Here is a 25,456-nt window from a genome sequence, read left to right as displayed (position 1 = left end):
CTTTGGCTTTTTTCCTCCATCATCTTGTATCAATGCCTCATATGATGCTTCCATATGGCTGAAAGGGTGACTTTGTGTCCCTTTGTGAGACTTCCCTGCCAGGGTCATCCCCTTGGGCACTGAGGAGACACGTTCCCTAGTACAGCAGCCGGAAGAAGTAGGAGGTGAGGGCAGACTCAGAAAAAGCAATGATGATATTTTTCCAAACACAGCACAAATCTACCATTAATAGCCAGTGTGGCAAGAAACAGCCTGCAAGTAATTGAGAAGCTCCCAGTTCCCAGGGTGAATCCTATTTTTATATCATGGCTTCTCTTTCAGCAGACACAGAAGCATACGGAGGTCTGGTCTGTACATGCAAGGAAAGCAGCTTCAATTACTCCATTATCTTTGCTGAATGAGATTCTTGAAAGTGCCTAATTGATTTTCTAACATCGACCCAGGGATTCTCAATGGACCTTGTAAAGACAATTACAAAAGGACCCAAGTGACTTGGGAAGAATGTTTTCCATGCCTCTGAATCACACTGGATCAAATTAGGGAGTAGATGTGGGCCTGTTGAAGTCTAGTGAGAAATCACTTGTTGATTTCACTGATGCCAGAATTTCACCTTTATCAGTGCTTCTTGTTTTCTGCTTTGTACCAAAGCACAGAAATGGAATCAAGCTATTAGCCTGACTCTGACCCAGGGCATTCACCTCTTTAGGCCCATCATACTGATACGTGGAAGCCAAACAAAGTCTGCCAGGCACAACCTCCTCTGTCTGACGCTGATTCCCATGTCTCCTGTGCTGCATTAACTAAGCTCCTTGCTTCAGGTTTCGCCCACATCAAGATGCTGATCCTGAAAAGCCGCGAGTTCCTGCTGTGATTGATGGTCTTATTGCTTTTAAAAATAATGACCATGGGGCCTGGGCCAGGGGCGGCGATATTATTTTCTGCAACTCGGGGTAGGTTACTTTAACTACGTGTTATATTGTTCCCCTCCTGGCAGACATAAATAGATCTGTAGGCCAAACTCACTGCAGACATTCCTCATCATTTACACCTCTGTGTTTCTTCTGTCGCAGGTTTTCAGACAATGGAATTGGACTCACTCTGGCAAGGTAATTTCTTTAAATGGACCTTCTTCCCATTTTTCCCCTCAATATAACAGGTTGAAGAATGGAAGCCGAGACACCCCCCTGGCAATTACTGTAAGACACAAGAAACCTCACATTTCCCTCCCAGACCACATCAAGTCTTCCCTGGGCAGCCATTCATACGAGGGGCAATTTAGCCTTTCATTCTCTTCGCCTCAGCATGTCTGGGGAATACATGGTAATTGCTGAATATTTCCTTTTGGGCGGTAGGTCCTGACCAGTAGACTAAACATCTGGCTCTGCGTTTGGGGAGGCTTTTCATCTGCTCTATTCCAGTAGAGCAGCATTGCCTGTAGCTCGTGTGCTGGTGGGGTAGGGTGGCTGGGATGGTCCCATGTGGTGGCACAGCAGGTCTCCTGCCTTCTCTGCTGGTGTCTGCCACGCTCCTGATGCTCCTGTTTGCAACCCTCTTGCAAAAGATCTGCAGACACAAAGCATATCCAAAGCCCACCACAGGCAATGAGAGTCAGTGATATTTGGCTCTTGTTTCAGGGATATAGCTAAAAATTTATAAAGCAACTTGGTATAGAGCAATTACATATATATATAGAGAGAGTAGAGCTAGTGTTACCCAGGCTAAGTTACCTCTAATACTGATGCCTGAGTGCTAAGCTACCTCAGTACTAACTTGCTGGTTTCTAAAGAGATTTTAAAACAGCCTTATACCAGTGAATGCAAGTTTTTTTTACAAATTAAAGAAGAAAATTTACTGTGTCTGTGGTGTAATTAAAAATGTTAATTCCTCGTTTGTGCAGTGCTGCATAGTTGCCTGGTGTATCTTTTCTTGTAGTGATGGGACTTTCCCGACAGACGAAGGCTCCAGCCTGGAGGTGACACGCTCCATTTTTGTTGGAGAAAGCAGCAATTTTGGGTCCCAGGGAGGCCAAAACAGCTACTGGGGAAAAGGGGCAAATGGGGAATACAGAACACTACCCAGAAACAAGTAAGTTTTTCTTTTGCCATTTCTTCTTGGCGTGAACATAAGCTAGAAGAAAAGCCTCAGGAATGAGTGTGACTACCAATAAGTAATTTATACCGGATGTTTAAATCATTGTACAGGCCAGAAATAATAAGCATCCAAATAAACTCATTTTTCAGGCCAACAGCTTGAGCGCATTCTCGCCTGAATGTATTTGATTTCATTTTCTGCTTAATTTATTAGTGACTGGAGAATGGATTAGAGAATCTGAAAGATACCAAATGGCTTTTCTGTAGTGCTTCAGCAGCGCAGCATGAAGCTGATGGAGCAGCTCCTGTACACCAAGCCATCATCCCTCCTGCCGGTGTAGCTGGGCAAACATGGCTGATTCGACAAAGGAGAAACCTTTTGTCATTATTGCATCTTACTTCTCTTTCAGTAGCTGTATGTTATTTTGTATTTTGATAGCAGCACAGCCTCCTGTTTAGCAACCACGGTCCCTACCCACTTCCCCATAGCAAGTTGTGCTTCCCCAAGCCTAAATTCTACTTTCATCATGTTTTTGGTGATGGTCACCAATTATTAAACCCTCTGTGAGGAATATAAAATTAATAATACTCAGCATATGTGTCATGCACACAGCCCTGACTATAATGTCTCAGCCATAAGTGACGCAGGAGTGGGATCTGTGAAGGACAGCAAGCATAATCAGAGCTATCTTCACTTATAATCAGTGTTGTTATTTTAATTGCATTGCAAAAAAAGGTCCTTTGCAGTACAAACAAGTTCTAATCATATTGTTAAGCAATGTACTCTTGAAAAGGAGTATGTCCAAATGTCCGATACCTATCCTTGCATTACACCATAGTGCAAAATGGGATGTAGGGGTTGTACCAAATCCAACTACTGAGATAACAGATCTTGAAATTGAAGAGGAATTATATGGTCAAGAAACACTATTTGTACCTGGTGTTTTCAACTGGCAAAGTGTTTCTGGATCTCTGGAGCCAACGAGTAAGGAAAACATCAGGGCTGGGGGGAAAATCTGGGCCTTGGTGACCCCAAAGAGCCTGTGTGCCCACTTTCTGTGTCTGAACAACTCTTTCTGGACTCAGTAGGCATTCGCCTACCCTTCCAAGCTGCTACTAGCCAGCTTCACTGCCATCTGTGGAGCTGGTGCAGGCCACCCTTTAATCAAACGCAGCCAGGGCCAGACAAAACTTGGCACCTTCCTGAAACAAACCATGGAAAGGGCAGGTCCTTACCTGTGACTCCAGTGGTCTCTCCTTTAACACTGATGTCTTGACAACACATCCATGGACTGATACTTCAGTAATAGCTTTTCTGCATGAAATGCTGTGTACTAGGTCTTATGGACCTTGTGTGAAATGTCTTGTATGGAGAGGAGAAACTGCTGCACCATTTGGCACTTGCTTCCAAGGAGACACTTGCCTCCAAGGAGTCTGACTGGTACAATTCTTTAAGTCATGCTGGTACTTCCCTGAGAAACCTGTCTGCCCTGGAACAGGAACCTGATGGCAATGCTGCCACACAGCTTTTGGGTCTTCCTGGTAGTGATGAGCTCCAGGATGGCTGGGAACAAGGTTTTTGAACTGCTTTACCCCAGGTTACAAGTCTTAGGCAAGCTTATGAGTCTTTTTTTTGGCACTTGAGCCTTACCTTGTAGAGGATGTTCAGCAGAGTTTCATCTTTCATTAACTGTGTGATGAGTGAGCAGATTGCAGTTTTGTGAAAGAAAAGGTGGTTTAACTACTTGTTAATATCTCTGTGCTTTCAGGAGGACTCAGAGTTTGCCCAAGCTTTTCACACAGGGCTGTGCTTGTTTTTAAATCTCACAGGACATTCCCTATTCGTGGATTCCAGATTTATGATGGGCCTGTCAGGATGGCAAAGTGCACTTTCAAGAAGTTCACTCCGACTGTTGACAGATACTCAAGTGCCATTGGGTTCTTCATGAAAAACTCCTGGCAGATAAGCCCCCAGAATAATGTGTCACAGATCCTGATGGAGAAGAGTGTAAGTAAGAAAAGCAGAAATATGTGCTGTTAGATGTGCAAGTTTCTGAAGATTTTAGAAGTGGTAAGAGGTCTGTCCTAGAGCAGGGATTTCCAAGCAGTGGTCCATGTTACATTGGTGCGTACCACCAGTTCATTTTGCAACACCTTTTTTTTAAAATGAAGCTTATTTATAAGCCAGTAAAATGTGATGGTATATTATGGTTGGGCAGATATACATAAAATAATCTGCATTAGAGGAAGGCTTCACCTTGTAACCATAAGAGCCAGAACACTGGTGCAGCATTACCAGCTCACATGTGCGAAGGACCTGTTGAGGTGTCCTGATTGAGAGGGACACAATTGAGATGCCAGAAGACAGTAAGCTGCAGTAGAATTCTTATACAGAAATAGAAAATGCACTTAGAAGGAAAAACATGACCCAGTTTCTGGGGTCAGCAGTGAAATTCCTGTTGAGCACAACTTCCCTTGAGGAGTGACAGCAGAATGGGGCTCTGTATCTCTGCCTTGGTAGGAGCTGTGGGATTCTGACCAATTCCACTCCTTGTCCTGCATTCCTACAGGGATCCTGGCCCTGGGAAATTATAGTTTCCACCTGGCTCTCTCTGAGGGATTATAAACTCTCTTTAGTTTTTTTCAAACAAGGTCCATGCCTATTACGATGTTAATGAATTGTAGTAACTTTAGCTTGAGGTTTGGCTTTATCTTGAGGAAAATTTCCATTGCTGTAGGATTGACCAGTATAACTCCCTCTGGTAAGCAGGTACTTTGTCTGTCCCCTCTCTGGTGCACACAGACCAACAGCAGAAGGGTATCTCATGAAAGGGTTTTTTTGAGTGCAGTAACTTCACTGCTCCTCTATAGAAAACACAGTTCCTGTGCATTTCAGTAAAGAGATCTTAGTTACGTTAGATGCTTTAGGGAGGTTTGGAGCAAGAATAAAGGCTTAATTTGATATACCTTCTTTATGTCCTCCCTTGGGGACATGGTTATAAGATGGTCATGGGGAACATGAATGAGAAAATCAACCTGGAACTGGGGAGGGGCACTTGGAGAAAAACATATGATGAGAAAGTTCGATCAGTGGAATGGAAGAGAATGGAAATTTTCCTCCAGTAATAGCCATAGAACTCCGTCCGACAGAATGGCTTCAGGCAGATGATACGTGTGAGCATTAGCAAAGGAATAATTACATCTTGAACGTCTAAAGATGTGTCTCTTTAGCACAGTTGCGCTGTTTGAAGCCAATGAGCCTGTTAAATATCCCAGCATTTTTTGTTTGAGAGGCAGTTCAGTACAGCAACACCTTTAAGATCTGAGGTTTTCAAAGTAAAAATGGGCAGAAGACTTACTGAATACTTCTGCAAAGCAAATTAGAATAGTAGAGTATCAACTTATTACAAAAAACCTAATGTCATTATCCCAATAATTATTTATTGTATGTACATTTCCAAGAAATATGTTTCTGAAGTTGGTATTTTGCCAACTTAAAACCCATTTATGATTGTAACCACCTGTGTCTCATCACTTTTCACTTTGATTCTGTTTCATCTGGATTGAACCCAGATGTGCTAAATCTTATTTCAGACTTGAAGGACCATGGTTCGTCTATTGTTTTGTTGCTAATTGCTATATAGGACAACATGTCTTTGACTAGTTAGGGTAGAGCTTGTAGGGTGTTGTAATTAATATTCTGTTTCCAGGGTTCATTTTATGACTTTTTAAAGTGTAGCTAGGTACTAATTCCCTAAAGGACAATCATTTTACAGTTGTTTTTTAGGAAGAAATTAAACATTACCACAAGTTATATAGGGATGACAAAACTATTAGTCATGCTGGAGGAATAATTGTATAAGTTATCAGACTAATCAGCAGATTGGTTAGACAACAAAATAATAAAGGCAGTCAGTTCTTATTTAATTCCAGCATAAAAATAAGAGTCAAGGAGAACAGAAGACCTAAACATTGTGCTCCACAAAAAGTATTCTAGCTGCCTTTTCATTGATAATCCTAAATCTCACATATGAAGATTTCTGTGCATTTATCAATAACAGCATTATTGGTAGGCTTGGTTTTTTTTGTTTTGAAAAGGGTGCTTTTAAAAAGTTAATTAAAAGCAGTGGAAGCAGTAGTTGGTCTTAATCCAGATGAGGACATGCCTCATGGGCTGGTGTCTTCTGTAGATCTTGTTAGTATCAGCCAGTAGGACTTGGAAGAGCTCAAAGTAGATAGCCCCAGCCCAGAACTGAGCCATGCCCAAACAGGACACTTGTGCATCTTTTCTTAAGAAGACCTGACATATCTCCTTTTAGTCATAAAATAGCAACCTATTCATCCTTCCGTCCTGTTGCTGCACAGCTCCCATAGAGTGAGGTGAGGAGCAAAAGGTTGTACATGGCCTTTTGGTCTCCCATGAACAAGGCCACCTCAGGAGGTACAGAAGATTCATAAACTGTCCTATTCGTATCCATTGTTAGTATTCTCTCTGGTTATTTTTTGCCTGAAGCCAGTGGATTCAAGACTTTTCTACTCCTAGCTGTGTCAACACTATGGCGCCTTTGAAATTACTTGTGCCAAAGTAATCCCAGCGGTCTGTGTTGGGTGGGTTTGCGGTCCCCAGGAGAGCTCAGAGGGGCCAGCACTGTTTCCTGGCTATGGTCTAGCGATTCCCGTGGGATTCCAGTCCTGCCTAGCTAAGAGATGTCCTCTTCCTAATGTTGCCTTTACTATGTTTAGCCTGTGTTGTCTTAGTGCTCGGTTTCTGCGTCAAAGCAAAAGTTTGCTAACAGTTCATGATGGGAAAAAGAAAAGTAGTCACTCATTTAAGGGGCAAGTCTGTTATCCCCTTAAAACCCAAACCCCAAAACCCAGGAAGAAAACCCAAAACCAACCCTAAAGAGACTCCTGACTGAAGGGAACTTGGCAGGGTGAGGACTTGCATCACTCCAGCAGAGTAAAAGCCATGCTAATGAGGGCAGAGTCCCTGGGTAGTAAAATAGAGGAAGATTCACACTGGATGAAAGTTTCCTTAAAATGATAACAGTGATACAGTGATGTAGCTTTTGTTGGCAGCTTGTGGCAACACTTGAATTTTAGAAGCTGTTGCAATTTACTGTGATGTTTGCCAGTATGTTAGTAATTTTTAATATAGAAAGCGTTTTCCACTGCAGACTTCAGGACTACACTGCAGGTGTGTTAGGTGTGCTGCCTTTGGACAGGTTGAGTTAGCATATTCCTAAGAGATTACGTACTCCTATAACCATCATCTCCCTGTCAGGCTTCAGACAGGTAATTCAAGTAACCTTTGTACCATACCACTCCCAGGTAGTCCACACCTAACGAAAATTAAGTGTCTGAATAATACTGTGGTAGCTAGACATGACCTGTCTCTGCACTCTCTTCTAGCTCATTCCTAGCTCCTCATGGACATACCTGATGAGCTGAGCCTTTGCTCATGTGTGTTCACTTAGAAAAAAATGTGTATCGCCACTGCTGTAACTGCAAACTCAGTGCACCTCTATCCCACACTGTACCACAGTGAGGTAACCTTGAGACTTACCAAAGACGTGACACTGCTCATTAACACTTGCGTTTTGTTTCTAATTTTCAGACTTTTTAGAGGAGAATGTTAGAAATCAGATTAGCTTTAGCAGCAAAGCTGTCTGCTGCTAGATGGAAACACTGAGTGTTAATCAAATGTAAGCAGGACTGGCTGTGCTTTAGTTTGTTTTGAAGTACAGCTGACTGTTCCCTGCAGTGAAGTACCCTTTTTCATACTGAACTCCCAACTTTGTGTACTGTCACAAAGTATTTATAATGGAACTTTGAGCTGCAGCACAGTGCTTACATTTTATTTAATATCTCTTCTTTTATAAATCAAAATAAAATAAAAAAAACCACCCCATCTTTTGGGATCCTTTTACTTTGCCAAATAACCTCTTGAGCAAAAATTTTTGAGTAAGAAAAGGTTTTAAATAACTTAAAAATACACATTAGATTTCCAAGCATTTGAGCCTCCTTTAAATGAGACTGCTTCAGGTGTTTGTTTATGAGACTCATATTCAGACAAGAAGGTGGCAGAAAAATGGTTCTAGTCTCTAATTTAATTTTAAGTAATAAAGAAAGACTTTTATTCTGCAAGTAGTTGTTGCTGCAGTGGTCATTCTTGTTAAGCCAATGGGACTTTCCATCTATCTCAGAATCATAATGACCCTTGTATTCTCCTAAGCTGTTCTGTTTATTTTTGTTAAAATAAAGCCTTTAAAGCCCTTTGTAAACTTGCAGCCTAATCCTGCTGACCCTAATTCTCACTCATTTGCACAGTCCAATTAAAATGAGTTGGGCTAAATGGAACAAATCAGAGTCTTCTGAGTCAGAGTGATCCAGTTGCTATTTATGCTGTCTGCTTTTACACACATTGCTGCAAGATTCAGAGTGCTTGACCTGGAATAATTATTTTCTTGATTACTTCTGAACTTAATTATCACACACTGTACTAATTTTATCTGCAGACATAAAATATTCCATGCTTTTTTGCTGAACATCTACATTTTCCTTGTTTTGCTGGATTTCGTATCAGGACAGATTCTTTTACTTAGCTACTGAAAAATCTTGGTAACAGAGCTATGCATATGATGATAATGCTGCTTCCTGTTATTTCCCTTCCCTAAAAAAATAAATTCTTCAGGGAAAATATTAAAATGCTTACAAAAGCCAATTCTGAGAATTGCTGTCACTCTTATGAGTTTTATAAGGTTTTAGGAGGAACAATTAGAAAACAATGGCCTTCAGAATCGCTTAGAACAGCCATTGAAAATATATGAGAAAATTCACCAAATATCTAGTAGGTTTTGTTTCAGCTGTGACAGTCCTCAGTAAGTTTCAGAAGATTACGTACTTCCCTACCTTTTGAGTCATCCCCTTCCTTTTGCCACTCCATGATTTATTGCTGTGTGATTTCAAGGAATACATAGTTGTGCGGCTGCATTTCAAAGAATCAAAAGTCTCATTTTTGCAGAAATATCTCCTGGGATTAAGAAACAAGGGGGAAAGCCAATACATTTGGGAATTTTTCTAAATAGACAAAACAAAACTGTTTACTTTCTAGTTCTAGCTGTATTGCTGTTTTGGCTGTTAAAACCCTGCAAACCCAAGTCCTTACTTAGAGCTAACCAGTTTCTTCTTATTTTCTCCTGCTAGGTTGGACTGAAAGTGTTTTTTGGCAGATCAGGCCAGTGGTTTGGAAACAATGACAATGATGGTGACAAAACGTCTATCTTCCATGATCTGGATGGCTCGGTGACAGGGTACCCGGACACTTTCATAGGCAGAGCGGACAACTACTTGCTGCGTCATCCCGGGTGTCTCACTGTCCCATGCTGGAACGGGGTGATGTGTACTGGGAAATTCGCACAGGTAATTGGGGGTGGCTGCAGGCATCATCACTGGGTGTGTTGGGTGGGTGTTGCCATACAGTCTGCTGAGAGGTGATGGAGTGAAGCCTATTCAACACTCCATAGGGTGGGAGGTGAATAATAAATTGGGTATAAGTTTACTCTTCTGAGTGTTATCTGCCTAACTCCAAGGACTCAGTAAAGCTCCTGTTGTGCAGTTGCCTACAACCTCTGGCTGCAAGGAGCCCTGTCTCTTCCCATTGCCCATGAGCAGCTGCAATTTGAAACTGAGTTGGGGAAAATTGTTGTGTTTTCTGGTTCTTGCTTCCAGGCATTTGTTCACTGGACAAAATTTGTGGAGCTCTAGTGAATAAGTCTGGTGAACCAAGTTTCGGTAATGGAAGATTTTACTTCTCTGATACATCCCACTGTGTTCAGGATGGTGAAATGGGTGGTTGAGACAGAAACTCACACTTATTTCCCATCCAGACATCACTGGCTGAGGGATGGTCCGTATTAGATCAGAGTGGTCTTCAACCTTTACAGCAGTTTCCTTCAGCACACTTGAGTTCAACACTTTAACTGAAATGTCAACACCTTGGTAGAAAGGGCTGCAAATCCCAGGTAACCTTTAAGTAGGGAAGAAAGAAAGAAGAGAATGGTAAATAGAAGGAAAATGTGTCCCCAGAATCAGATAGTGCTTCGTTGTGTGTTGCTCAAATCTCAACACAACCTTTGCATGTGGATAGACCGTACTGTAAATATGTGACTCACCACAGCTTTCACAGCCACCTGTAAGAGACTGCAGATGGCTCTCCTTGCTCCTCCACTTCTAAAGGACATTAATGTATTTACTGGAAAGGTATCTAGGCCTATTTTAAAGCTTCAGTTACTTGGACATCTTGCCAGGTCTCCTCTTTGTGTTGAACAAGCCAAAGATTAAAACTATGTGTGGTGGGCACATACAGCACCACATCATTTGAGGCTGGAGAGTGAGTATTGGGAACCTTCATGCAAGATGTGGCTTTAGGAAGGACCATTATGTTCTTATGGCCCCTGAGAACAGCCCTGCATTGTCAAATGAAGTTTGCAGTGGGGTGCAGAATGGATTATGAAGTGATGTTAAAATATGCTCATGAGATACAGCAGGTGTTATTTATTTATTTAATAGGAAGCTTGGGAGCATGCTGCAAAACTCTTGTCCCATTGAGAGTCAGTAGACATTGCACTGACACCAGCAGTGTGGCACAGGATGAAACTCTTCCTGAAGTCACTGAAGACTGGGCAGTGTTAAAATTGCCTCAATCGGAGCAGGCTGTCAGATTCCCCTTTTTAACATGCAGTTTTTTGAGCATGGATTTACCATATTGGGAGATTTCTGAGGGTGTTTTCTCTGTGGTTCCTCAGTAATAATGTGTGGGCTTGCACTTAGAGTAGTCAGGCACAGGTCTCTTCTCTACTTTCTCCATGGAACTTTCTGCATGAAACTTTTGGAAACACAATTGTCTTTGAGACCTCTATGCATACATAATATTTGCAGATAAATAAATCCAGATAAGCATATCTTCTTAAGCCAAACAAAATTATAAGCATTTGCTGTAGTTGTACTGCAAAGAGCAGGAGTTGCTATTTAGGTGTCTGGACACTGGACTTAGCAACCCCTGGTTTACTACTGACTGGGCAGAAACGGGATTGGGCTCCTGTGAAACACTCCCATTGAATTAGGGTTTTGTCCTTGGCACTTAATTTTGCTCTGTGTCTTTAGAGAAATGACCCTCTGTGCTCTGGCAACCTATCAGTTAAGTTCAGAATTGTCAACAAGTAGGCATTTATATTTTTATTTCTATTAATATCCTCCTGGTTATGGCACTCAACATGGTGAGGCCATTTTTCCACCATAGAAAATTTCCTTGGCTAGGTTTAGGCAAGCATAAACATTTGCTTCCCTGGGATCTGTTACTTAGCATTTTTCAACTAATCAGCATCCACAGGATGAGTAAAGTTCATATTAAATGCTTTACTTTATGGGTTTTGGGTAGGGAAATGTGTGTATGTGCATGGTAGAAGAAGCTGGTCCCGTGCAGCAGGGTTTGTTTTAATTTGGAGGGTATAATTGTTGGAGTATTTCAGCTTAACTCTGATTCTCAGCACCTTGACTAACTGGTGATTTGTTTGTGTGCTAAATTCTGAGTGTCATACTTCAGATCAAAAGCCTGAAGCAGTGAATCTAGTTATGGAGAAAGATGGTTTGCTTTGATCTCAGCAACTCTATTACAAAATCTGTTTTTCTTTTCCTTTCCATATAGGTCTGGTAGACAAGAACTTTTATTCTTCCCTAGCGCAAGAAGGTGAAAATACCCTTTCAGTTCAAGGAAACAGTGACTCCTATATTACTGCTGACCTGAGCCCAAGATAGTCAGCCTAGGGATGGGTTCTTTGGCATGGAGAAATGAGATCCAAGTCCTACAGCTAACATTACAGGCAAATCCTTTCTGAGTAAAATGCTTAGAGTTCAGTTAATTCCTTTCTGCTTGTTTTCTTTCATTCACTTTTCATGCTCTTCTCCTGGGTGTAATTTGTCCAGGAAAGGAAAGGCCTGGGGAAAACCAATTCCTCTGGCAGTGTTTGTAGCTCCACAACCTCCTGGGGGACAGACTCCTAGTGTGTTTTAATCTGGTTGACATTCCCACCTCTCTGCAGTTGGTTATGACCCTTCTTCCTCACTGTCACTAAGAAGCTTCATGCCACCTTTCCCACATGGTGTCCAAGATCTTCTTTCAGCAGGGAGCAATAAGAAATACCTCCCGCTTTGGCTCCAGTGTTGCCTTTCATTAGCAAAGAAGGATTCTGGGACCAGCTCAAAATCATGAAATTTACACAGGCAAGAACTATGAGATTTTTTACTCCTCCCCTTTTGATTCTGGAGCCTGCAGCGTTGGTGGTGTCCTAACAAGACCAACCCTTTTGCTTTTTAATGACAGCTGAAACTCCCACATTGTAATGTAAATAAAGTGAGACTTTAAGGAAGAACAGTAGAGGAAGACTCACAGGAGTTGGCAGCACCACATGTGGCAATCTGCGTGAGTCACTCAGACTCAGCAGGGCACTGAGGTCCTCGGTGTTCTATCAACCTGACTTTCAGCTGTTGCAAAGGCCAATAATAAAAGAAAAATGTAGGAGAGGCTCATTCCCTGTAGGTGGGTAAGATTTCCAACGACACTGAGGTGGAGATTCCTCAACACCCACATTACTTGTTAAAATTCAAATGACATTCCTAAGCCATTTCTGATTTTTATATAAATTGTAAGACAAGTGCGTTGGCTCCCACCGGGCAGTTGAAGCTGTGCACTTACTGCTTCCTTGCAGACTTCACAGCAGCTCATCAGGAGAGGCTGTGAAACTTCTCTTTTTTGGTATTAGTCCTTATTAAAATAAGCAGAGTTTTTGGCAGTAGGTGCTGTTTTCTTTTACAAGCTTAAAAAGGTGTTAGACAGACATAAGAGACTGCCACATAGTGTCAGTTTTGAATTAACAAAAGATTGATGCCTTGCTATTTTAAAATACTTCAGGAAATGCTGATTTTTCACCAGTTCACTTAGTCACCTCCATACTGCAGGTGGCTGAAATGAAATTATTCCACTTCTCTTGACTCTGTTCTTGCAGTGAATGTTTGCAATTACAGTGATTCTGCATCTCCAAGTTACATATAGAATCATAGAATAGTTAGGGTTGGAAAGGACCTTAAGATCATCTAGTTCCAACCCCCCTGCCATGAGCAGGGACACCTCACACTAAACTATGTTGCCCAAGGCTCTGTCCAGCCTGGCCTTGAACACCTCCAGGGTTGGAGCATTCACAACTTCCTTGGGCAACCTGTCCCAGTGCCTCACCACCCTCACTGTGAAGAACTTCTTCCCTATATCTAACCTAAAGTTCCCTGTTTCAGTTTAAACCCATTACCCCTTATCCTACCACTACAGTCCCTAATGAAGAGTCTCTCCCCAGCATCCTTGTAGGCCCCCTTCAGATACTGGAAGGCTGCTGTGAGGTCTCCACGCAGCCTTCTCTTCTCCAGGCTGAACAGCCCCAACTTTCTCAGCCTGTCTTCATACAGGAGGTGCTCCAGTCCTCTTATCATCCTCGTGGCCCTCCTCTGGACTTGCTCCAGCAGCTCCATGTCCTTTTTATGTTGAGGACACAAGAACTGGACACAATACTCCAAGTGAGGCCTCACAAGAGCAGAGTAGAGGGGCAGGATCACCTCCTTTGACCTGCTGGTCATGCTTCAGCTGGTATTGTGTATGCAGTGCCTGTTCAGCTGGTTTTGGTACTGATGCTTCTAAATGTAAAGCAAGCAAGAGATGCAGTTGGTAGTGAATGGTGCTTTTCTAACCACAGGCAAAAACGTACAATCCCAGGGTATCTGTGATGCCTGAGGATTGTCAGCACCTCACAGAGTGGGAAGAAGGAAAAGCCTGCAGGATATTTTTCAGCTAATGGTGTCTGTATTTGGACAAAGAGATTCAATTATGATCTCTGATGTACACCAATGGAAAATCAAAGTAGTTTTGCTGATGTCTGTGACATCCTAGCATGTCCTAGCATGTCTTAGAGAAAGAAAGATAACTTTTTTTTTCTTTCTGAAAGAATTTTAAAGTCTTGACTTGGAAAATTCATAGAGAAAATGTTTTTTTCTGGGTATTCACATTTTTTGAACAGTCAAAAAACCAGAATGGGCGAAAGTGTATTTTGAGCTTCTTATTTTTTAAGGTATTTTGCCGCAGCTTGACAGCTGACAGCACAGCAGGACAAAAACAGTGTTGAAGAAACTAGAAAGCAAGCAGACCTCTTCTCAGAAACCAACATTTTCTGTTCCAATACTTTGCATTTTGCTTATCTTCATAGCCCAGTTGAATAGCAGATCCCCCATGAATTGTAAAAGAACTTATCTTCTCAGTTTCACAATCTACTTGGGAAAATTGCCATATAAGCACAGGAAATCTGACACATCTTTTTAACATGAAGTGTTAAGCAGCTAAAATGACAACTGTGTCCATTAAACCATCCGGGAAAGTAGAAGGCTTGCATTTTATAACATTTTAACTAGCTTTTCTTCTCTTACTACATTAAGCTGTCACCACTTCTCATATTTTAAAGTATCTTCACGACCCACTTTCTTCTCTTAAATATTTTGATAGAGGTAACCAAAAATTATGGAGGTGTTGCTAAGCAATTTTTCATTCTAGAAAAAAAAAAATAAAATCTTTTCTTACTCTCCTTTTTGCTTTTCACAAGTGTTTTGCCCCTGCAAAGGTGGATACAAGGAAGAAAAGTAGTAAATTTTCCATGTTAAGTTCAAGTGAGTAAAGGTGTCACAGAGTAAGGGCAGAAGAAGAAAGGAGCCGCGTTGTAGTATCCCAAGAGAAGATAGAGCACTATTCTGAGAGTCTTTTTGTGTAGATCTAGGCATTCATGTAGATCTAAGCAACTACCTACTGCAACCTCTTTAGTGATAAACATTTTGCAAGATCCACCAGATACACTACTGTATTTCTGTGGGACAGAAAATCACATCCTTGGTGGCTTGCAGTTCTGGAAGGTGTTCACTCAGTGGCCACTATTGGTCATTGCAAGAGACAAAATCAGTTTACAAGTATTTCTGTCAATACACAAGTGGCATTATTCCTTGTTCTGGTAATTACTGTTTCATTCTCAAAACAGCTGCCACCATCATCCTTAACGTCAGAGCTATGACTTGGTTCCTAGGCCAAAGGAAAATGCTACCAAAAATCTCTGACATGCTTTCCTCATCATCTTATTGAAGCATACTGCAAACTCTTTCAGCACTTTCTTGAACTCAACAATCATAGTGATCAGCTTAGGCCATGCATAGCACTCACTCTCTTTCTTCTTTAATTTTACACAAATATCTTAAAGTACATGGGAATCTATTTTTTCTTGGTAGTCTATAATTTAGGAATTTTGAGGCTCGTTGAATGCATTTCCTTCCTTTCTTGGCTTATTTTAACATTGCTGTATTTAATTTTGTAGTAAGTGCATACCAGCTACCACCTTAACATTCTGCGCTTGCTGAAAACACATATTAGAAGGAAATCATATCAAAATTTACAGTGATAGGACAGAAACTCTTGCCTCTTATTGAGAAAGACACAAGTGGGCTATTATTTTGCAGTATCAGAGTTTATTTCAACCATTCTTTGTCAGAAAATGCTGTTTTGATTGAGAACAACTAATACATTGATGGGATTTTAAGTCCGAAGGTACCTTACTGATCACCTCTTCTGACCTCAGCACTTCACCATTCAGGTGGGGACAAATGAGATTGAAATCTGGTTTATTGTATTGCATGTTACTGACTTTCCAGTTGTGGTTTGAATATAAAGGGAAAAAAGGTTTTCCTCCTTGGTTTCATAGATAAAAAAGGTCTTCTATCAGATTGTAAAAATAATTTATTCTTCCTTTATCCATCAAGAATGAGCAAATGGCCTGCTGCTCAGAGACTGGAGTGAATTACTGTCAGTAGTTTTAGCCATCAGGAAAAATCTGTTTAACGAAATTCTGTGATCCACTTTAGTTTTCAAGGGTCTGCAAATACTATTCAGGATAGGTTCTCATCATTAAAATGCAATGGTGTAAAAGGAGGAATGGACTGAATATCCAAGAAATATTTACAATCACCTTTGAATTACTTCTTTGACATGGGACCCAGATTTTTAACTTGAGCATTCAGCATGAGGCTGCTGAATTCAGGGGCAAGGTGAGGGGTAGGCAGAGATGGCCTCTGTTTTGGAGGTCCTGAGGAGCATAAACTCAACACCAAGAACAGGTGTTTTTGTTTTTTTGTTTTTGGGCATGGAACTGGAAGTGAGAGCTGAACTGGCTGCAACCCCCAACTAAAATAAGCTCATATATAAAACAATGAGAAATAATCTGGGTTTGCAGGGCTTTTGGTCTGCATAGACAAGAGGAAGAGAAGCAGATATGGAGATGTGAGGGGCCAAGGTCTCACAGCCCTGCATTCGAAGGTGGATACCTGGGTAGGTGGAGTCTCGCCCCCTCTGCTAGTCTTGCCTGCACTTGTATCCCTGCCTGCAGTACTACAATCTGTTAAGAGACTACTGCCTCTGTTTTGATCTGCTCAAAGACAGAAATAGTGTTTCAAAATAATTTTGCTGGATGGATACTCATGTAGAAGCTTAGACATTTCTGGGCTAACATGGTTTTTTATGTTGGATATTTTAAGTTCTTGATGCAATGAGTGCAATTCTGTACTGTGAGAGAGGGAAGGAAGCAGGATTATAGATGTCCTCTCTTGTCCTCGGTGCACTCAAAACCCTTCGGGGAATATGACAAGCTGTCCTCTATAACCCTGCATGCCAAGACAGATTCTTATAACTAGCTGTGTGTCCTTTTGCACTGGAATTTCACATAGGTGGAAGCAGGTGAACATTACACGTTCAGCCTTAAAACTAATGTTTGCCACATGAACTGGCCTTCGTTTGAGTGAGGACAGAAAAAGCATACAACTGGAGTATAGTTTTGTAATTGGTGTATAGAGCTGAACTACAGGCCAAGGGCATCTGTTGGTCCCTGCACAGAAGAGCTCTCTGCTGAAGCCTGGGGAACATGGTATTTAGTCTATAAGGTCATATAGTCAGGCCATCGAGTTCTAGCCCCTGGAACTTCAGCCCAGTCTGCTACTTGAGAGCAAAGATGTGGATTCCATTAGATAACTGGACCTAATCCAAAGCCCATTGAAATAACTTAAGAGTTTTCTGTATTTTCAATGGAATAAGCCTGTTTTGAAAGTGCAGTTATTTGAATTCATGAAAAAATTAATTTGTGATACTTCCCTGATTACCCTTCTCCTTTAAGATTTTAAATAGTGAACATTTTTATGGCACTGTCCAATTCATGTCTCCCTTCATGGTGTCCCCAGGAATGGCTGCAGATGCTATTTCTGGTTTACCTTTTTATTTGAACTGGAAATGTTTCAGTGACTTTCCAAATGTTCTGAGCTCTTCATTGGCAAAAACCATTTACAGGCAAACGATGATCAAATGCACATGTTATGGCTGGGCCTGGCTGGTTTAATGGATATGTTTGTCATTTTCTTTTCACCCTCAGCTTTATATTCAGGCCAGACGCCCTGAGAATCTGACCTTATCCATTGCCAGAGCAGCATACCATTCCCATCCCTTGCGGTTGCAAGGCGTGAACAGAGGAGCACCATACCAGCAGTACCAGCCTGTTGTCATGCTCGAGCAGGCTTATATCATCCAGTGGGATGGCAGAGCACCGGAGGATATTATCCTGTACCCCATCAACTTCAACAGGTATGTTGTTAGAGAATACTCTGTTTTCAAAAGCTCTGGATCTTTAACAACTTCTCAGGTTGTTCACAAGTGACCTTTCAAATGTCAGCAATTTCTGAGGGCATGGAAGCAAAGTGTTAATGGCTGGCACTTACTGATGCAATGAGATTCCTCTGCTTTCACTTTATTCCAGCTTTTTTTGATGTTCAGAGACATTTCTCTTTCCAGAAAATTTTGAAGCAGAATCCAAGTAAGTCCTGGCCTGCTGTCCCTGAAATCCCTCCAGAAGAGCTCTGGCTCTTGTTCGTTTGTTTGTACTAGTTACTGCACACATAATTTATCTCCCATATATATAAAGTGCAGAAATACATCAGAATCTGCACAGAACTTTGCATTTTCTGTAATCCAAACAGCACTGCAGTCACCGTTTCTTTTAACATAAAGTTTAAAAATCTTACGACTCAGTACAGCCAGATTGAGGCTGTGCTGTATTTATTTCCCATGTTTTCTTCTAGCATTATATAAAAGCAGAGTATATCCATTTCAGGTACTACTTTTCTCCCTTCCAATCTGTTCCATTTTGCATAATTTCATTTCTGGTTTTTAGTACTGTTCTCCTTATTACTTGTGCTTCGCACTGGTACAACTGCTGGGGGGAGTTCTACAATCCAGGCAGCTTTGCAGTGACAGACACCACCATGGTTTGCACAGAGAGATGAGCACCACAAACCCCTCTGCCATCACCTTGGGTTCTGCAGTTTATGTGATGCCTCAGTTAAGTGATAAAACCGTAACACAATAAAAGGACAGAGGTGTGCAAATGCAATCTCCCATGATTACACACAACCCAGCCACTCACAGGCCCTGATTTTCAAAGCAGGTTTGAGATAGTTGACATTAAAGAAGCCAGAGGCACCGAGGACGTGAAGCAGCACGTACCGCTGGTAAATCTGGCAGGTTCCCAAGCCCATCCGGTATTATCCACCAAACCCCACACCCATCCACTGCTCCTCCAGCAGAGCGTCGCTGCTGTGGTTTTAGCTTAGGATAGTTTTGGCAAATGCTCGAGCTTTATTTGGTTCCCCTGAAATTTGGGGAAAAATACTGTCCTGAGTTCCCATTATGAAACCTCATAGGAATGTAGCTGAGAAGGGCAATGCTTCCTCTGTACACATGCCCATCATAGTCAGTGACATATACCTGGTCCTCTTGATTTAAAGATGTAGTAGCTATGGGGGCATGACCAAGTTGCTGAAGGATCAGTGTTTGAACACTCCTGTCAGAGAGGAATTATTAGAATTAAATCACTTTTTTCTGTATTAATATATCTTTGTGCACTTTAAGGAAACCCCAGACAAGCTGAGCTTTGCAATTATTATCTGTCTTAAAATAATTAGCTATTTCCTGGCAAATGCAGAGCTAAGTCTGGGTAACTCTATTACTGTGCCAAAAGCTGGGTAACTCTATCACTGTGCCAGTTAATACTTGCCAAAGCTTTGGCCCATGGTCTTCAAACACAGATTCAAATCTGAAGGCAGCACTGGGTCTTTGGTAAAACTCAGCTTGAAGTTAGGCTCTTGTTCAAGCAGCAACTTAACTACATTTTACTATTGAAAACCACAATGTGGTTGCGGTTCTTTTTGTCTTGTGTGAAACCTGTTATTTGAATAGGGCAAAGGTTTATAGATTTTTCTGAACCAGAAACAGCTGGCAAGGTATGTGTTTTGAAGAACTATAAACAAGAAATATATTGTAACAAAGGAAAACCACAGTTTAACTTAATTTCATTTAGATCATCTTGCTAAGAAATAATTGGGAATGAAACGTGTGGCTGCTCTGTGTACACCTCAAGTATGCTGGATGCTAGCTAATGCAAGGCTTCAGGCTGATGCAATAGCGAAATATCCAGACTATGCAAAAACATGGAGAAATGAGATTTCTGTGGAAGGGTAAAGGAATTGAGGTGAAAAATAGGATTTGGAAGTTTGAAGGAAAGTGAGTGGCTGCCTAAGCAATTCCACGTATGACCTTTATTAAACATCATATTCCAGTCCTTTCTGGAATGGAAGATATCTCAGATTGTGGAATCCAGTGTAATCAGAGTTAGAATATCAGGGAAGACTTTCACCTGTCTCGAGTGGCTTTATGTTCTGTTTGTTCTTTTTTAATCCAAAATACCGAATAATCTGCCAAAAAATGAGCTCTTAACATAGTAACATCTGTGCAGAATATGTGACACAAACCCAAATACATTAGATGAACTTTAATTGCAGTATTCTAGAATTAATAATTTCATGCATAACCCGAGTGAACAATTAAACTATTTTTAGTCTGGTCATTGTAAAATGATGGACAGATATATCCGGGATGCTGGCTTTCCAGCTGGACAGCCCTCACACTTCTGGAGTGATTTGCTCTGCACTGGCTAAAGGAAGGTCAGAGGGGAAATAAGGAATTTGACAGGGAGATGTGTACCAGGATTTGGATTTCTGTGGAGGTCAAGCATAGCACTGATGTTGAATAAGTGCACAATTAACACTTTCCCTGCCTCTGAAGCACTGTAGAAAAACCCAGTAGAACTCATGCCAGTTCAGGCATCCACTAAAGGACTGGAATGTCCAGATTCCTGTGGTGGACAGGAGCTGGGCAGGATGAATTCACATGACTCAGCTGAATTTGGCAGCACTGCTTTCTTCAAGCTGTGAATCTTGTCCACTGAGTTCGTAGGCACTGCTTGGGTGGATTTACTCAGCAGAGGAAGACACCAGTTGGAGCACCATCACTGAGCAGATCTTTTTGGGCACGTGAAGGGTCGCTGCAGTACTTGTGTCTTGCTCTCACTGATTCAAACTATGTTTAGAATAATTCTTCAGTTTCTTCACTTCCACTAAAATATGCAGCTAAACCAAAGTTGTTCTGTCTCCACATGCTGCCATCTGCAGCCATGTGATGCAAATGAGCTGTTTAACACATACCAACTTCCCTTCCTAGGAGAGATGTACTTGTTTGCATTCGTCAGGGTAGCTGTGTTGCTAGCTGATTGATGGGCAAATATAAAGCCATGGTGGCGACCTGCAGGCTGTGTTTTCAGGCTGCTAGGGAACATTGCTGTCTCAGCAGAAATGCCTTTTTAAGCTATAGATAGGGTTGTCTGTCTAATGGCTGGGAGTTTCCCTGTGAGGATGGGCAGGCAGCTGGGTATTGATGCTTCTGCAAAGAGGTAATGCAGGACAAGTAACTTCTGAATGTTTTGGCAAGGGAACAGAAAGAGAGCTCCTACTGGAATTTTAATGATCAGGAATGAAGTGTGCTTCAGAACCAGTCCAGATCTGTTGATTGTTCTCATGAAGTATGCGCAAAACCTTCATGAGTGGAGCCCTCAGACCCTTTCTCCATGGGCTTAATTTCTTTGTTGGAGCAGTTTCTGCCCCCTCAGAGCTGTTCGTATGTTTTCTTGGTGGTTTTTTTTTCCTGCTTCACAGGGGTATGAGAATTATCTGTAAGACTGAGTTAAGGGCTTTCCTCAAAATTACCCCCCTGAAGCACAAAGGCGTGCAGAGAGCATCAAGCTTGTTACAAGAGTGGGGAAAGGCTGGTAAGCCAGGAGGAGAGAATGGAAAACATTATTTAGTTGCAAGTAAGTGCCTCTTTTCAGGTGCTGGAAAACAGTACAAAGATTGGCCCTTCATACAGTAAGCAAAGGCAGAAATTAAGTTCTTCAATTTAATGACCTAGGCTTTGTGCCTGTGCAAATTTTCTAATCACGGAAGAAGCTAAGGCAAATACTATTATCACAGGCACAGTGCTGTTCAGAAAATCAGCCAGGCTTCTTTGTGCTATCAGCACATCTAAAGATAAGAATTAAATCTCCTCAAAGTGCATATCTGGAGTATAGTGTAATAAGTTGTGTTGTTGAAGGAGCCTGAAAAGCAGTGGCAATTAGACTGAACATTCCTTGTTTTCAATAAGCATAGGCAAATATCTCTATACTTGGTCTTTTAAGGCTCAGAGGGAAGGGTTTTCCCTTATTAGGGCTCTCTGCTGTGGTTCGACAGAGAGAATTCAGGGAAATGTGAGCAGCTAATAGCATAAAGTGGGTATTTTTTTGTACATTGATTGCCACAGTCCTGCAAGCAGGGGCTTTCCTTTGTACTGCACCTCTCCTGACAGATGCTGCCTCCAAGGACTGTGCAGGGCAGCATTACCCAGGCTCTCTGCATCCTCTTAGCTTCACCTGGAGGGGTACAGTGAGGCTTATGATATTGGTGTTCTTTGGTGTCTTGTTACAGGGTTTGGATCCTTATAAGACCCTTAAAAAATAAAATGGCAGGGGAGGAACGAATTTCTTGCCAACAGTGAGCAAAAGGGCAGATGTCTGTGTGTGTGCTCAGGCATGTGTCCAGCCTTTCCCCTGCCAGGGTGTTTGTGCAGGGATGGGCAGAGGTGCACTGCTGAGCTCCTGTATTTGCTAGGCTGGAGCTCTGCGCTAGGGCTTGTTGTCATAGCCACCAGTAAATAACCTTAATTACCTGAAAATTCAAGAGCCTGGAATGAGCTTGTGTCTAAATTCTTCACTAGAAGTAGTGGAGCCTTTGGACGCTGGGTGATAGGAAGCCTTCAGGATGCTGCAGCCCATCCAAAGGTGGAATTTTCAGTGCAAGCAAACTTACACAGCTTATGTGTGTACTGAAACTCTGGGGGACTCATTATATTTGTATTTGTCAGGGTTGTGTAGGTAGGTGTTTTTCCTACAGCTTCTTATTCAATGCCGGTCTGATTCATACTTTCAGCTACTTGACATTTTTGCGATTAAATTCCTTAGTGGTGATAAGGTCTGGAGGAAAACAGATAACGAGACAAGGCTAGAATGTGCTTGTTGCGGACTTGCCCAGTTTATGGATAGTTCCTAAATTGTTTCTTTTTCAGCTTAGTTCTAAATGAGCTTTTCCTCTTGCTTTCCAGATTGATAAATGCACAGGAAGGCAAAATTAGAGTTTCAAATTGGAACTAACAGTTTAGGGCTGTGACTGCTTTCTTGTTCTTGTACATACATGAGTTCTGACCTCGATCTCCTGGATGTAATACAACTAACACCAGCACTATTTCCAATAATAATAAGAGCTACTTGGGTTTCATAGCCCGCCCGTCCTGATAACATCTGTAATTCAGAGTTAATCATCTGCACAATACAGAAGTCAGCAGATATATTTGAATTCCCTTCTGTCTATTTAAATCCCTTAAATTACTCACAGGTCAACCCATGGATGAAAGCCATGAGATTGTTTAAAATTGGAAAGAAGCTAAACCGTTTGTCAGAACACCAGTTTGCAGATTGAACCATTTTAGTACAGCTGGGCCAAAGCAGGTGCTGACATTGCCCTATTCTAGTGATCCTGAAGCCCTATCTTTGTCCCATCCCTTGCTCTCTCTCTCCTCTGTGGCTTGTGCCTGCAGCTGGCTCGGTGTCAGGGATTAACAAGGTGACTCTGAGAGAGTCCTTCCTGAGCTGATCATTTTACAGCATGAATTAGAGCAATCTGAGCACCAAACTGTCCCCAGGTGACAGGGCAAACCAGGCTGCTTGTCACTTTGAAGAGTAGCATGTGAATCTTGGTGGGTTTTCCTTGTTTACACCCTTTACACCCTTTTCCTAGCCCATGGTGTGGGGTTTGGGGCTTCTCAGGACCACCAGGCTCTCCTGACCTGACATGCATCTGAGGCACAGTGGCAGAAAAATCCAAAATACACAACAGTCAGCAACAGAGCACTTGGAAATACATTAAAAAAGCTACAAATTGAATGGGGATGTGATTCCTCTGTGAAAGCATGTAGGGTGGGAAAAAAGATGATAAGATGATGTACTATATTTAAATGCAGGATGTTCTTATTTTTGCTTGCATACAGTTGTCTGTGAGCCAAATGATGGCTGAGTCAGACCCTGGTTTCGTAAGTATCAGCTGAAGTGTACCTCAGGGCAGGATCCCTTCTGCAGTTTGTTGAGCTTCACAGAAAGCAAAAATCATTCTTTGTTGCCTAAGGAGGCATGTGGGTAAAACCAACAATTTTGATTTCTGTTAAGAAATGGTCTATGCTTTTGAATTTTTAATGGCATTTCCTAAATGACAACATTTAGGAAGGGCATTTAAATCCCAATACGCACAACTCTATTGAGCTAAACACATACCTAATTTGATGCTATCCCTGCAGCAAGCGGTCTTCCAGAACAGTATATCCTTAATAACAAGGTCCTGGAAAAAATGGCTGGATTTTTGCCCAGTAGCCGTGTTTGACATCGCAGGGGGGTTGGATGTGTTTAAAGGACTTCAGTTGAAGGTACAAAATTAAAAATCAGTCTACAAAAAGAGAAGCAGTGAGCATCAGCATCAGGGAGCTGGTGCGAAATGTAGGTTCAAGGAGAAAAAGCTTAAACTGTGAGAAAGTGCTAAGGATGTGGCCAGGTTCTTTATAACCCTTCCTCCACTCTTCTCAGCACTTATGAGATGCGTGGGTATTTCTTGCTCCATTTTCCCCTCCTGTGATGCTGGTTGGAGAAGAGGTGACTTGTCCTGTAAACAAGTTTTATGCCAGAAAATATTCAGCCTGGTCCTGCGTAGGTTGTTGTGAGGTTGGGTGACATTTTTGGAGAGAAAAAACAGCTGTATCCTGACTGAGAGCAAGGGCCGTTGACCTCCTGTGATTTGTTCTTAGGATGGGTTGGAAGCTGAATGGTGGCTTTGCCTTTTTTGTCTTTTGAAGTTCAAAATTCAGCCTGTGAGAGACAAACTTGCCAAAGCAGCACATGGGGATTTCTACTTGGTTCCCATGTTATGAACAGGGAAGTTTCAAATTCCTAATTTTCTCACTCCCTTTGAAACTTCAGCTCACGTAGATGTTGACCAAAATATCAGAGGGGTTGTTTTTAAATAGGAGTAATAACAGTTGGGGGAGACTGACTCACTGGATGGAACTCTCTTGGTTTTTTGAGCTCAAGGAAAAAGTAAGTAATTTTTAGTTGTACTCTATGACATTCCCTCATTAGCTTACCCCAGATTTTCATCAGTGAGATCAGGATTTGGACTGTGCACTTCCATGGTCATCAGCTATGTGACACACCATGTCAATAAACATGGTGAAGCTGTTTTCTGGAATAATGTTCATCAGCTTAGAGGTTCCCTTTGCTAAAATACAGCCAGGATTGACACCAGCATAACCACCAACCACAGCACTAGATCATACCCATTCGCCCATGACTGGTACTCCATCCAGTGTAGTCAAGGCTTATGTTCTCAACATCAAACAAGTGTTATTTGTCCTTTCTCAGGCAGTGATAGTCCCAGACATGCACTATTTCTATGTTTCCTGCAGCCAAATCTCATCTCCAAGTTATATGACTCATTTTACATCCCACTACTTGCAAAAGTCTCTCCTCCTTTGCCTGCTTGATCACGTTTCTCTGAGTGGCTTTGCCTTTGGGAGTGTGGGGTTGAACTGGGGGGTTGTTCTGAGGGTTGTAAATGAGGTATGTATGTGTGTACGTGCAGATCTGTATCTACCACATGTCCAAGAACAGGAAACCTCTTGCCTGCTTTTTTGCCTTTCCCTCATCCTTTTTCGCTTTTGCTTATCCCAG

The 25,456-nt window shown here is 41.8% G+C and overlaps 1 protein-coding gene across 1 annotated transcript in view; it reads left to right on the top strand.

Moving 5' to 3' along the window:
- The window catches only part of LOC104413721 (transmembrane protein 2-like), a gene marked incomplete at its 5' end in the record, with an annotated part of 48,474 nt that overhangs the window by 10,322 nt on the left and 12,696 nt on the right, over nucleotides 1-25,456 (top strand). The window contains 6 exons of the mRNA XM_010024794.1: nucleotides 819-950; nucleotides 1,071-1,106; nucleotides 1,933-2,085; nucleotides 3,921-4,098; nucleotides 9,297-9,512; nucleotides 17,639-17,847. Of these exons, the coding sequence (XP_010023096.1) occupies nucleotides 819-950; nucleotides 1,071-1,106; nucleotides 1,933-2,085; nucleotides 3,921-4,098; nucleotides 9,297-9,512; nucleotides 17,639-17,847 (924 nt within the window). The remainder of the gene's footprint in view (nucleotides 1-818; nucleotides 951-1,070; nucleotides 1,107-1,932; nucleotides 2,086-3,920; nucleotides 4,099-9,296; nucleotides 9,513-17,638; nucleotides 17,848-25,456) is intronic.

The sequence above is a fragment of the Nestor notabilis genome, unplaced genomic scaffold, assembly GCF_000696875.1.
Source record: "Nestor notabilis isolate BGI_N333 unplaced genomic scaffold, ASM69687v1 scaffold6582, whole genome shotgun sequence".
Lineage (NCBI taxonomy): Eukaryota > Metazoa > Chordata > Aves > Psittaciformes > Psittacidae > Nestor > Nestor notabilis.
This window is presented reverse-complemented; position numbering and strand designations above follow the sequence as displayed.